At 40.1% G+C, this 15141-nt stretch overlaps 1 protein-coding gene across 15 annotated transcripts in view; it reads right to left on the bottom strand.

Moving 5' to 3' along the window:
• The window catches only part of FMR1 (fragile X messenger ribonucleoprotein 1), a 34733-nt gene extending 26044 nt beyond the window's left edge, over positions 1 to 8689 (bottom strand). For 14 of the 15 annotated variants that reach the window (XM_063083021.1, XM_063083024.1, XM_063083020.1 and 11 more), the window contains exon 1: positions 8632 to 8689. In XM_063083021.1, the coding sequence (XP_062939091.1) occupies positions 8632 to 8682 (51 nt within the window). In that variant the 5' untranslated portion in view covers positions 8683 to 8689. The remainder of the gene's footprint in view (positions 1 to 8631) is intronic. The other variant, XM_063083035.1, reaches the window with a different exon arrangement.
• Positions 8690 to 15141: the final 6452 nt, after the last annotated feature.

Genomic DNA, 15141 nt, shown 5'->3' with positions numbered 1-15141 from the left:
GACAAACTCCTTCTCTGTCTGTAAAAAGCTCTTAGTGATCTGGTGCACCTCTCCCCCAACCTCTCCAACCTTCATCTTTTGCATCCCTAAAGTTTGTGACCCAGCCATGCTAAACTACTTGTGCCACACTTTGTAGTTTCTGGGCTTCTGTCCATAAATGCTATTCCTTTTTTCCTATTGTCCTTCCCTCCTTTTTACCTAGCTATCTCCTACTGGTCTTTTAGGTTTCAGTTCAAATGTCACATTCTATGGAAAAACCCAGGTATAGGTTAAATAGACTCCTACCCTCCGCATTGTCATAGCATCCTATGCTTATCCCTACTGTAAACTTACACCACTATTTAGCCTATTTTCTCCCTAACGGTTAGCTTCCTGATGGTGGTGGTAGGTCTTATTTTATTCATAACTATATGAGGGTACTTCAAAAAGTTCATGGGGAGATTCATATTATCTTTTAATTGTATTTCCCCCCAAATTTTTGAAGCACACTTGTATTTCAGAGTGCCTCCTATGAAATCAATGAATAGTTACTAAATGGATCATTGCCTAAGAGGTTCCTATCTCAGCCTTGGGGAAGAAGTATGTATGTGGGTGGTAGTGGTAGGTTGATAAAAGAAGACATACTGAAGAAGGTGAGGTTCCTACTGAAGCTTAAAGGAGAAAGAATTAGCCAAACAAAAGGGAGTAGAGGATAAAGAGGCATTCCACCAGGCCTAAGGGACAGCAGGCACAAAGCTTACACAATGAGAAATAGCTTAGGTTATGACAGAAATAAATCATCTATCAAAGAGACCAAGATGATTAAATGGGGAAAGAACAGTGTTTTCAACAAATGGTGCTGGGAAAACTGGATATCCACATACAAACGAATAAATTTCAACCTTTAACTCATACTACATACAAAAATCAACTAAAATGCATCAGAAATCTAAATGTAAGAGCTAAAACTGTAAGACTCTAAGAAGAAAACATAGTGGTAAATCCTCATGACTTTGGACAATGAATATCCATATTACACACTGGGAAGATAAGTAGTTTGGATTAGGACCATTCTTTAACTCCTGTATCCTCAGTAACTGGCACAATTTCTGGCATAGTGGATACCCAATAAATGTTTTAAATAGACAAATGATTCAACACAAATGTCTTGGTAAACAAATATGTCTTCAAACTCCTGATCTGATGTAAAAGGATTCTTTTAGAAAATGAAACTTCTCGAAATATCAAGTTATAGTTGAGTTAAGCATATGCGTTAAGCATTAATTAGCTGCTCCTAAGAAAAACTATGGAAGCTGCAGTAGGGCCCTGGAAAACATTGATATGGAGGCAACTTAAAGAGAACCAAACTTCTGCAACAATGCTTAAATGAATAAAATGCTAAAAGAAAGTTTCCCTGTAAGATCGAGGTGGCCAATAACAGCATTCATGTATTCTGCAATATCTGAGGTGGCTAAATTATTACTTTTAAGTTATAATATCATTATAGTTGCTGGCTTAAAGAGGGAAAAAATTCCCATTTTCTTCCTATCATTTTGATCTCGCTTACTTTTATTCAGCTATATTATAAAATACATTTTCTACAACATATTTTGAGAATTCTAGTTTAATACTGACCATGATGTTTCAGAATATACTAGATTTCATAAGGATGCATGCTTCCAGTACTCTAAGGGATTGTTTGCCTCATTACATTAGCAACAAAGAGGCCTGATTTGGGGTTAAAGTTCCAGTAATTGGTCCTTCTTAGGCTCTTAGTTTTACAAACTAAGTTGTAAAAATTATGGAGAATGTGAAGGAAAATCCCTCCTGGTCCCCATTTCTCCCTTGTCTTTATATAATGGCTAATATCAAATTAACAAATGCTTTTTGGGGGTAGTATTAGATTACCAACTAAAATCAAGACTCCTATTAGGGGGTGAGTGATCCCTCATTTACCAAGAAGGGCCATTGCTTCTTGCTTTATCCTTGTCTAAAGTTTTATGATGTTTGCATTTCTTGGCAATAATTAACATTAGTTCCTTACTATATATTATATGCTGAAAACATTAAGTCCTTTAGTCAGCTAATAGAACCTTGTTACAGTGTCTTTCTAATAGTACTGCCCTTGTGCTGTCTGCCATGATAGTCTCTGGTCACATGTGGCTATTTATCTGTTAATTAATTAAAATTAAATGAAATTAAAATCATTCTCCCATTCACTCACCACATTTCAAGTGCTCAATAGCCACATATGGCTTAGTGGCTACTATAATGGACAGCACTGATTTAAAACATTCACAAATTTTTGGGACTGTTTTCAGACCCATCATAAAGGAGCTCTAAAAGTCACTGTAAAAATGTATTACATTGCTATATTTTTCTATTTGCCTAAAAGTTATTTCTTAGTTTAATCATATTTATTTACCACATTTTCCTATTTCCTAAAAATTAAACATTATCTCTACCTCAAAGGAAGAAAATCTGTTAAGTGTTGAGTGTTGTGACTATTCAAAAAAAAAAACAAAACCAATTCCAGCAGGCACTCAATGCAATTTCAGATGTAGAGTCAGAAATGGTGGCCACTGGGGCCGGCCTTGTGGCGCACTCAGGAGAGTGCGGTGCTTGGGAGCGCAGCGGCGCTCCCATCACGGGTTCGGATCCTATATAGGAATGGCTGGTCGGGCGACACCAAGCCAAGGGTTGCGATCCCCTTACCGGTTGCAAAAAGACAAAAAAAAAAAAAAAAGAAAGAAAGAAATGGTGGCCACTGCCTTCATGTTAATGAAGCTTATCTATATAAGGATATTTGCATGATTGTTTCAAAATCATTTTTTAGTCATTGTTTGCATATTAAGTAAAAACAGAAAGCATGTAATGCCTGCTGATTGCTGCTTTAATAAATGAAATAAAAGAAACTCATAGGTTGCCTCTGGCCTGCACTCACTCCAAGTACAAGTGCTTCCTGTGAGTTCTAAGGCCTTTTACTAAACCATCACTCCAACAACGGTTTGATCATCTTGCTTCTCAGCATTCTTTCTCCAATAACCCTTCCCTTGTCTTTCCCCTTCCCTTACCACCCCCCCCCACATACGCGCATTCATACCCTCATTCTCTGGCCACCCCTAGAGCTCTACCAACTCACTTACCACCAACTTGGAAAACTATATTTTGCTGTAATCCCTACCTATCAAGCAAAGTTGATGTTTGTGGAGATCATTTAAGGAGATTCCTAAGAGGTTTCCAATGAAGTCATATTGAATGAGTCTGAATAAATGCACAAAGGGAGCTACACTGTATTTGATGAGAGCTAAGGCCCTTATTGGAGTTAGTAAACTCAGTGGGTTCAGAGTTTTGTTGTCAATCAGACCTAGGTTCAAAATCTTGGCTCTACCACATACTAGCTATGTGACTCTCCAAGAAATGTTCTCTGGACCTTAGATTTCTCATCTGCAAATAAGAAACTGGACCAGCCTCCTAAGGCTGTTATGACTAATGAAATTACACACATAAGTGGCACTAAATAAATAAGAGATAAAGTAGAGAGGTGCATATTTCATAAAAGATGTAAGACAATAAATTATCTTGCATTTGGGAAAGTTACACCCCAACAAAAGCAGACTTAATAAAAGCTTTAAAAATTGAGATATGGAAAAAGAAAAGGATGTTTCCACAAATATATTAAAATACTAAAAGGTTGTTTAGATGCTGGGAAGAAAAAAAAGTGACAAAAATCATTAGGGTTTGAGAAAGGTGATAAAGTACAGTTAAAAACAAGGGTGGACCAGTTAGCACAGTTGGTTAGAGTATGGCCTTGTAACACCAAGGTCAAGGTTTCGGATCCCTGCACCCACCAGCCACCACAAAACAAAACAAATCCCCCCCCCCAAAACAAACAAACAAACAAAAAAACAGATACAGGTTCTCTGTCAGGGGGAATAATCAGGAAATAAAAAATACGGGACCCCCAATTTAGTGGCAACTGGGCCAAAGAAGAAATCACAAAATCATACTTACCAAAGTATGTAATGACTAGAGCAATCCAATTCAAACATTACTTTACCAAGATTGATGAAGTGAAGACAGACCATTCCTATTGGGGTAAACTTACTCCCCTACTACACCTCACACCCGTTGGTTTGGCAAACTATCTTACAAATAGGAGCCATTGGTCACAAGAGAGGTTACTGTACATAGAAGTTTTAATGTAAGCCCCTCACTACCACGGAACACGACTACTACATCATCAATTGGCTTCTATCACTTACTGAAGACAGAACAAGTAATGTTCTACATATGACGAATCTCCTTGGAGCAAACTTACAACATTGTAAAATATCCCTCCTAAAGAAAACTTGAAGGAGGTAGGAAGAGGTTAGGTACATAAAATACAATTCAAATCCAAGGCTTCATATATAAAGGGAGTTATCACTTTGTCCCCCGTTGTATGTAAGGGAATGAACAAATAGAAAGGGAAAAATACAATAAAACTCATCAACAGTCCTTCCAACTACACCACATGTCCAGGAATATTTGACTTCATATGGGCATTTACCACAAATTCTGAGAAAAATACACTTCTTTCTCGTTCACCCTGACCAAAAGACAACACAAGTACAAAAAAAAGTACTAAATGAGTCATTAATTTCTCCTTGCTTGTATGTACTCTAACTTTTGAATACTTCAGTTTTTATGAGCTCCCATTCCTACAAAGAAATTCATATGAAGAATTACAGTGTAATATGTCAAGATGCAAGAGTTAATAAAAAAGGAAGCTGATATATAAGAGGAATACTTTATGACATCTTTGTATCAACAGTAGAAAAATGGTAATATAAATTTGAAAGAGTAGTTATAGGATGCTAAGGCAGTGTTACAGTAACAAATACAATCAGAGATCACAATAAAATTGAAAAATGGGCAAGAAGTCAAATCCAATTAATTTCTTCAAGCTAAATTTCATTATTTTAGGAAGTTAGATGCCTGATTTCAAATCCCAGATTTGACCCTTAATAGCAAGTCACTAACCTAACTTCTCTGTGCTATTATAATCATGATCCCAATCATTTCAGGAAGCACATTCCCACAGTGGGCAGAAATCAGAAACCCAAATACTATAACACTGAATTTTGCATTTAATTAATAATTTGGAGGTTATCAGAATACTTGAGTATGGAGTTGGAAAATGCAGAGTTCAAAAGGAGAAAATGATGCATCCACAAAGACACTAAAGGGTATTTAGACTCAGGAAGAAAAATAAAATGTGATTGATCTGAATAACTCACTTCCTTGAAGTACAGAGTAACATCTCTATTCAACACTAGCTCAAGAGAGTTCAGAGAAAACATGAATCTAAGTTTACTTATAAACTTATAAATTTATAAACCTTATGGAAGTTTATTTGTAGTAAAACTGTGATCTCTAGCAGGCTATGCAACTAAAATGAATGTTAGGCCACTAATGTCTTCATTAAAAAAATTTCCTGGATTGAATATTTCATGATGTTTGGCTGCTAGCTACCATAATATTCACTAAATGAAAGTCTGTCCTCAGATACCAAATTTAAAAACATGTAAGATATATTAAAGTATAATCTCACGATAAAATTATAATCTAGCATAATTACACCATATTAAAATAATGAATCAGATAACAGCCACTACATTTTCAGAAAACAAAAAAGGTTTTGTATGTCTCCAACATATGATTTATGCATTTTTAGTAATTTTCATACTAGTAAACAAAGTCTAGGAATCTTAGGATATATTAATGCATTCATATTGGAATGACATGCATTTCACATCTAAAATGGAGTTAAATTCATTACCATTCTCAACACATCAAACCTCCTAGTCCAGAGAAAATTACATTATTTGGGGCACATTCCCCTAGAATAAAGACTTCGTTTCAACATTATTCATTTAGGAAATGCTTTCTAAAGATTTTATAAGGTCTAAGTCAAAGTGTCTTCATGTCTTAAATGTACCCGTAGGGCTCTGTAAATGGTACATGTGACAACTTTTTCTAAGGCAAAGAAATTCATACGCATAAAAGTCAGGAATCTGGTGATTACTAAATCTAACTTTTAAGTGTTTAAGTATAAGCACCAGAGGGGGTAAAAAAACAGAAGACAGCTATTACAAACATAGAGTATAGGATTCATGATTCTGTTCATTGTGAACACTGAGTTTAAGTTATTTTTTAGAGAAAGAATTAAACAGTCCCCAGCAAATACTCTATCCATTTTATATTGCAAACTTGGACATTGTGCTCAGAAGATGGAGAACTGTTCTTTGGAATACAGTGGCTCTGTTAGGCAAATCAAAGTCTGAATTCAATTATACTGAAGTCATTTGATTTGTTTAATTTTTAAGGCTTTTCTATAAATTTGATGAAGTCCCCCCCCCCCCGTTTTTTTCTCTCATAAATGTAACACTTCTCCATAGTAGTTCTTTTTTCACTGGTCTTTATTTCCCACATTTCCTGTCCATCCCACCAGACAAGCAACTTAGTTTACTTTTGCTTTACTTTTATAACTCACAGCAATATTGTAAGTCACATAAAATTTTAAACCTCTTTCATTATAGAAACTATTTTCCATCAATACAGACTATTTGAGGTTTTCTTAAAAAACAACCTAAAATAAACATAATGGGAATTTCTCCACATACATTTGTTTAAATATTACAGTTCCTCTCAGGGAACTAAGGGACAACCCATTCTTTTTTATACACCTTAAAATTAAGCAACTTTGTTTAAAAAGGGAGGGGGGATTAACAGCAAAGGTAGAGGGCATTTCTTGTATTACAGTCAGTTTGTAAGCAAAGTCACTGGAGCAAATCATAGGTTGCTGGAAGAGAACAATAAATCCTTCAAGCCAAGGATGTGCCACTTGCCCTCTAGGGCTAGCAAACTTCACTAAAAGACAATAAGAGTGGTGTCCAATCTAAGCAGCTTTCACAGATCAATTTGAATACATTAGCCCCTACTCACATATATATCATAGCTAGGGCCACAAATCTAGTGACCAAAACAACTAATCTAGGACCCAGAATGATTCTACACAAACTAACGAGTAGGAATTATGAATCACTGAAATAAGTGCAACTAATTTTGACCGCACAGTCAACTGAAATAATTCTATATTGATGAGACTGTTAAGAACATAAATGCTGGGTTATTTTTTTTCCCCTCCTTTTACATCAAAAGGTTTCACCTTTTTGCTAAAGGTATGGAACGGTTTACACACTTTACTCATTTATGAAATATATTTATCTCCAAATGTCTCTATAAAATTGGTAAACACATAATATGTCAAATAAATAAATTGTTTATTTTCCTATAGCCAAACGTGTCCCATTTGAAACATTCAAGTTATCCTATAATAAATTTAAGAATTGTGTTGGACAATGGTAATGGCTATTTCCCACACCTCCACGTGCACATTCTATTGCCAAAAAACTGTAATAAGGTGGGATATTACTTACAGAAGTTATAGACATTCAACAGGAAACCAGAATTTGCAGATTTCTAGATCTAACAAATGCCAACAAATGCACTACCGCTACAGCTACAAAGAATTTTTTAGTCTTCCTTTTAAAAATGTAATTACTTGATCTGCAATGGTGTAACTTAAAGACACATTAAATCCATGAATGCCTGTTTAAAACCTCAACAATACAATCCACTGCAACACTACGAATTCAAAGAGAATATGATCAAGTCCTACAGAGCACAAAACAAATCCTTCCACTCAGTTTTTAAAACCCCTAGTAGTAATATACTCTGCTAATTTTCTGAAGTTTCGTGACACATATTCAGGTCTTTGGAGACTTACACACACACAAATTTTTAAGCAGCAGAGTTGCTTATGTTTTTAGACGCCCAAGCATCTATATTCCTGAATTTACCCCCATTTATTAAAAGGGAGGGGCCCGCGAATATTCACGATGATCAACTTCTTGAATGCACTGCTTGGTTATGTCAGGGTCTTCCTGAAACTTTTGGGTCTAAAATCTCCTCTGTGTCCACAAAAAGAGGCCACTCAAAATCAGTTGCCATTGTGATTTGGTGCTGACTATTGCTTCTTACTACTCTTTCTCCACACCCCTTGCCCAGAACAGTGGAGCTCTCCTCAGTCCCGATGCTGGACTGGGAAAGAGAGCCAAAGGAGACCTGAAACCCTCTCGGCGAGGCAGGAGGCGGCCCGCCTAAAGCGCCCCCCGCTCCTCCACAACTACCCACACGTCAGGCCGGATCCCACTGGGAGAGGATATTTAGCAAAGGAGGAATAAGCCGTCGCCGTCACTTAGCGCCGATTCCGGCCCTTCCCGCCGGGATCTCTTACCTGTCACCGGGCCCTCGCCCATCCCCAACTCTCCCTGGAGGGGCTTGGCCCCGAAAGGGTACCCTCTTCTCGCTTGTTTCTCATTCCAATAGGCGCCGGGGCCTCTCGTCGGAGACGGAGTGGGGTTCCAGGGTCTTCCTACAGGCCCCAAGTCCAGTCCTTCCCTCCCAAACAACATCCCGCCGAGCGTGCCCGGGTCCCCGGGCGCGGCTCTTGGGAAGAGGGCCCCAGGCCTGCCTCCCGCCGACGCCGAGAAGAAAAGGGAGGGAAGGGAGGGCGAAGATGGAGCCTGCCCTAGAGCGAAGTACCTTGTAGAAAGCGCCATTGGAGCCCCGGACTTCCACCACTAGCTCCTCCATCTTCTCGTCGGCCCTGCTTGCGGCCGGGAGCCCGCCCCCGAGAGGTGGGCTGCGGGCGCTCAATGCCCAGCCGCCGTCGCCGCCACCGCCGCCGCCGCCGCCGCGCTGCCGCACGCCCCCCGGCAGCGGCGCCGCCGTCACCGCCGTCGCCCGCGCTCGCTATGGGCCCGCCGCCCGCTCCGAGGCGGCCCCTCACCGGAAGTGAAACCGAAACGGAGCCGAGCGCCTGACTGAGGCCGAACACTCGGCCTGCTCCGCGTGTAAACAGTGAAATCGCGTCACGTGACCGACACCGCCCCTCCCCCCCGCGGGTTCGGCCCCTCGGCCCCGCCCTCTTCCTCCTAGCGGGCCGAGGAGCGCACGCATGCGCAATGCTGGGAACCAGCTGGGGAGCCGGTCTAACGTTAGGCCCCCGGGCTGGGCGTGCTCTAGCTCGTTAGAGACCTGGAAGGCGGGAAGGGCAGCGACCGGTCGCGCCGCCTCGCGTCGTCTGACGAGGGCCGGAGCAACCATTTCTGTAGAGAGGCAAGCGGAAGCGTGGGAAAGAGCCTCCCTTAGCAACAAACTGTGTCCAGTTATTCGAGCTCGGCCCGGCTAGGATTGGAGGGGAATATTTGATTTGGTTTTTTGTCAAAGTAGCGCTGAGCCTGATTGAATTGGAGGTGGAATGGGGACAAGAATAAAGGTGAAGAATTAGATTGGATAAGACTTGGAACAGTGGCAACCACGATGACCCAGGCTTGTGTGATCCTTAGAGATTTTCGGCTATCCTGTGGATACATCCTGTGCCCTTGGGGGCTATGCAATGTGTCAGGACTTCTGGAAAGGTTAGGCCTTCCTCAGACTCAGCACGAACCCACATACTCCCCTTTCTTCATTTTAGTTTCGTACTTCTACTTGGCATACATTTAAAGAAGTATGTGTTACGCACTTGTCATTTTCTTTAAAGTTCATTTCCTCCCCTACTGTATGCCCACCTTGTACCAGAGGGTGGGGTGGGCATGTGTGTAGCAGTCCCGCGACCTGTCTACAGAGGCCGGTGCACCTTTTCCTTGCAGTTCCCCCTCTTTACCCTCTACAGTAGAACAAACCCTAACTCTTATTCCTGCCTCTGCACCCTGCTTGTATCCATCTTGACCCATGTTCCATTTGTCTGGAAAGCTTGTATACAACTGAGAAGTTTATCGAGCGCCTACCACATGTTAGGCATTGTGCAAAGTGCACTGATGAGTAAAAAAAGAAAAGACAGCTGGTAGGTTAGTTCAGTTGGTTGGAGCGCCGTGTTACAATACCAAGGTCAAGGTCAAGGGTTCGGATCCCCGTACTGGCCAGCCGCCCAAAAAAAAAAAAAAAAAAGCGAGACTGCCAGCACTGAACTTGGAACCTAGAGCAGATGGACATAAATCAAATTACTGTGAAAGTAAATGTGAGTTGCAACTGCGAACTGTGATAAGGGCTACGAAGAATAGGTACACCTATCATAGTGGGACAGGACCCAATCTGGGGTGGGAGGGGTAGCCTGAGAAGGGGAAATGATTCCAGCTGGAATGTGACAGGTCAGAGTTAACTGCAGCACTGAGTTGGCAGAGCTGGGGTACACCACCCCAGCCAAGTAGCCCAGAATGAGAGACCTTGGTGGGCCTGCAATTCCCCACCTCCACTCCCAGTCATAGCAGCAACATTGTTGCTAATGGAATTTCAGCTTTAAAGGAGGGGATCAAGGGCCACATTCCTGAGGCCATAGAAAACAGGAATGACCCATTAGACTAGGGTCTTTGGAATAGTCACAAGATGCGGAGACCCCAACAGGGCTGAAAGAGAATCTTACTGTAGGCTACATGGGAGCACAGCATATCTTTAACTTCGATGTAGTAAAAGGGGACATATTGATTAGAATGATTGTTCCTTCCATGTGTAAGATGTTGTTCAATTTACCGAGGGCTTTCGAACAGGTTGTCTCTTCACAACCGTCTTTACTACAAGCCACATTCAATCTGGCGCTGTTGCCTGAACCTATGATGCACTTTCATGCCTTCATGTCTCTGCACGTGCTTTTGGGACCTCATAAATATCCTTCCCCTTAAAGTTATCAGCTTGATCTCTATCAGCTAGTTGTTTTACCTCAGGTGCAGGGAGTTAACTTTGCTCCTCAATTCTCAGCACATCGTCATCATCAGTCTCTACAAATCCCCTCTCTTGTTTATATTATTTTATATTGTTTACTGTTTATTATTTTTCTTCCTCTTTCTCAATCCCCGCCCTCATTCTTCTTTAGACACAAACCACAATACGTTTGATATAAATCTTTGATAATTTAAGATAGGTAGTATGTTGTGTATGCCCTTTGCATTTAGAGTTGGTATTGGACAGTAAATCTGTTTCCCGCTGCTTTCACGCAACACTGTCTTTGAGCTATATCCACGTTGCTGTGTGTACACCTAGTTTCTGGCTTCTAACTGCCTCGGAGGATTCCATAGATTTTACTGATACATATTCCTAGTGATGGGGCATCTAGGTTACTGCCAACTTCCTAATGTCCTACTGTGGTGAAAAGCCTTGTGAATGTCTTTACAAACCTTTGTAAGAATTTCTTTAGTGCTCTTATAGAACTTTGTGCATATCTTCTGCTTCCTCATCACAGTGCTTGGCATATAGCAGGGACTCAATAAATATTGAATACCTCTACTATGATTCTTAATGTACAAAAATTATTTATTTATATTTCTGTTTGCCTCATTGGACCATTAGTTCCTTCCAGACAGGGAAGATGTCTTATTTATCTCTGTGGTACCCCTGGCACATTAAAAGTTGTTGATTTCAAGATGTGTTCAATGAATGAATAAATTCTTAACTTCATTACCTGCACATATGGTGACTTAGTCTTGCTCAGAAGCTATGCGTCTCAGCCTCACTCTGACCTCTAGTTTTGAAATTCCCTCTTTCAAGATAGCTGAGCTGAATTCAGATGCTGAACTCAGCCCTGCTCATGAGCCTGCTCTGCCCATATTCTTCTCTCGACTTAGTCGCTCAGGTCTAAAACTGAGTCATTTGATCCTCCCTTTCTCTCACACATCTAATCCATCAGCAAATCCTTTCAGACTCCAGAATCTATTTCTCACCACTTGCACTGCGAAAACCATAGTCCAAGCCTCCATCCTCTCTTACCTAGATTATGGCAACATCTTCGCCAGTCTCCCTGCAGTTACTCTTGTCCTCTCTGTCAATTCTCAACACAGAGATAGAATGGCTGTTGGGAAAAATAGGAAAATGTCACGGCCCCTCAGATGTGCAGAATCTTGCCGAGCATTTGCTGTAAATATCCTCAGGTGTTCCTTGTTACTACTTAATGTAAATTGTGTATGGGCACCTAGGTGTCCAGGGTGGTGGACTTAAGTATAAAAGACTAACAGCTCTGATCCACAGTGCTTCTCAGAACTCTCAGGGAAACCGCTAGGATAGTTGCTCCTAGGTCTGAATAAAACCTCTTCATTTCTGTATACCCATGGCTCCCAGAACCTTTTTTTTTTTCTATTACCTAGCTCACAGACCTGCATGTGGTGGTTTGTAACCCAATCTGTGCAACAGACTCGAGGGGTCTGTAAGCACTAGCTTTGCAAATGGCCCTGTTCAGGTGTCAATGAAGTTACTCTATCACTCAAAAACCTCCAATGGCTCCCTAAAGCTCTGAGTAAAAGCCAGAGTCATTATCTATGCCTGCTTCAGTGCCCTAGACACTCTGGCTCTTGTTATTCCCCTCTATTTCACCTTCTACTTCCGCCCTTCACTCCATTCCAGCCACGATAGTTTCTTTGCTGTTTCTTAAAAATACGAGGCAGGTTGTATCTGTCTCCCCTCACTAAAAGGTAAGCTCAGTGAGAACAGTGACTTTTTTTTTTTTATTCACTGCTTGTCCCCAGGGCCTACCACGGTGTCTGAAACATAGTAAATGTTCACTAAATATTTATTGAATGAATGAATACGTATAAGGACCCAGCCAAGGTCAAGCCTGCTTCCATGCCTATATTTATCTAGTATTGGAATGATGCTTCAGTGCTTCTAGCCCTACCTTGGCCCCTAGCTTCCATTAAATTGCTGCTTGTTATTTTTGCATTGATTTATTCTGCGTTATTTCCTGCTCCTTCGCAATTTGAGCCCTCTGAGACTTTTTCATGCCTCAATCCCAGCTGAAATGCCTTCTGTCTTTCCAACTCTGGAAATCCTATATACCCTTCAGGACCTGGCTGAAGTCTCACTTCTTTCATGACACATTCTCTGGACAATTTCACCTCATCTTAACCTCTCTTTTAAACTAGATACTAAAAAATAATTTAATTAATAGATTTTATTTTTTAGAATCATTTTAGATTTAAGGAACAATTGAGCAGCTAGTACAGTTTCCTTATACTCCCTTAACACTCCTCCTCACAATTTCCGCTATTAACATCTTGCATTAATGTGGTACATTTATTACAATTTATACATTAGTATTAACTAAAGTCTATATTTTACATTAAGGTTCACTCTATATTGCACAGTTCTGTGGGTTTTGACAAATGCATAATGTATTGTATCCACCATTACAGTGTCATACAGAATAATTACATGGTTCTAAAAGTTCCCTGTAATTGTCCCACAGTTCTTGGATATTGTGTTTATATTTTTAATAATTTTTAATTTTTGCATTTTAGTTTGGGAAGTTTCTATTAACATTATCTTCAAGCTCACTGATGTTTTCCTCTGATTCTTTCCTCAGCCATGTCCAGTCTACTGATGAGCCCATCAAAGATAGTCTTCATTTCTGTTACAGTGTATGTTTTTTTATTTCTATCATTTCTTGTTGATTCTTTCTTGGATATTTCTGCTCTCTGCTTGCATTACCCATTTGTTCTTACATGTTGTCCACTTTTTCCATTAGAGCCCTTAACATTAATTATAGTTATTTTAAATTCCCTATCTGATAATTCCAAAATCAGAGTCGTATTTAAGTATCATTGCTATGCTTGCCTTATCTCCTCAGACTCTGTGTGTGTGTGTTTCTTTTTTGTTGTTGGGCTTTTTTTTGTTGTTTTCTTTTGCCTTTTCAGCATGCCTTGCAATTTTTGGTTGAAAGTCAAGCATGATGTATTAGGTAACAGGAACTGTGGTAATTAGGCTTTTAGTTTGAGGTTTTGTTAATCTGGCTAGGAGCTGAGCTGTGTTTAATGTTTGCTGCAGCTGTAGGTGCCAAATGCTTGTTACCTCTAGTGTCCTTGTTTTTGTCTCCTTTGCTATCTTTGGGTTTCCCTATTGTTACCGGGACACTAAGGGTCCAGAGGTCTGTTTGCTTGCTGCTTAATAGCCAGTAATTGAGAGACAAGTGTTGGTGTAAGGAAAAGTAGCCTTTAATCAGGAAGTCAGCAGCTTGGGAAAATGGTTGGATTTATGTCTCAATGACCATCTCCGCCTCTCCCAGGTTTGCCAAACAGTTTATAGGGGTCTGTGGTGGAAAGTTGATTCATGGTGACCAAACAGGGACACACAGACATGCATGAGTGTTTCAGATAATCATCAAAGAACTTCCCGGGTGGGAGCTGACCAGCGCCGTACTTCATTCTCCATGGGTTCAGTTCCTGTTATTCTCAAATAAGATCAGGTTAGTAAGGTAGTAAAGAGTGACCATCTGGGTTAATAATTTTTCTCGAATTATTTGTGTACACTGTGAGAACAAGAGTCATTGTGTTCTGGCAATTAGCCTTCAGGGTATGTGGTTTTGGTTACAGGAGAGAATAAATTTTTAAATTCAAAGGTTTAACAAAATGGAATCACTTCTGTTCAGGCTGTTACAAACTTAGCACTGTCATATGTTCATTCCATTTCTATGGAATAAGGGGCGTCAGGTTCGTTCTGAGTGCTTCTTGGTGAATGGGAATGATAAGTGGGTTTGGAATGAAACATTTGACTTTTTAAAAAATCTTTTTTGGTCCCCTTTTGTGAAACAGAACTCCGTATCACAATTTTAGATCAGGGAGTGAACATACTTTGAGTTGACCATTCCTTCATTCCCGTGTAAAGATTGTAATAACAGTATATGGTACAGCACAGTAAAATTCCTAAAAACACTATAATTATTAAAATTATTTGTACCATTTTTATCAAGACAGTCTTTTTCCTCCAAACCAGGTGAGAGCCAATCAGTTAGAGATAAAGTAGGATCAGACATAGAAACATCGTAAAATGTTACCTGAGTTATCTGGAAAATTTACACAGCATTCAGCTTTAATTTTAGCACAAGTTCCACATTAAGCTGCAGTTAGCACATCCAAAGCCATTCTATTTTGTAAAACAGCTTTTCTCATCAGGCCCACTTGTGAGTTAAACTTATCTCATGTATAGTGTCATTAACTGCACAGGTGGTATATTTAGTTAGGGCCTCAATATGTCAGATAACATTTTCTATCCCATTTTGGGCACTAAAAGAGA

The sequence above is a fragment of the Cynocephalus volans genome, chromosome X, assembly GCF_027409185.1.
Source record: "Cynocephalus volans isolate mCynVol1 chromosome X, mCynVol1.pri, whole genome shotgun sequence".
NCBI lineage: Eukaryota > Metazoa > Chordata > Mammalia > Dermoptera > Cynocephalidae > Cynocephalus > Cynocephalus volans.
The sequence above is the reverse complement of the archived record's forward strand: the minus strand, read 5'-3'. Positions and strand labels throughout refer to the sequence as shown.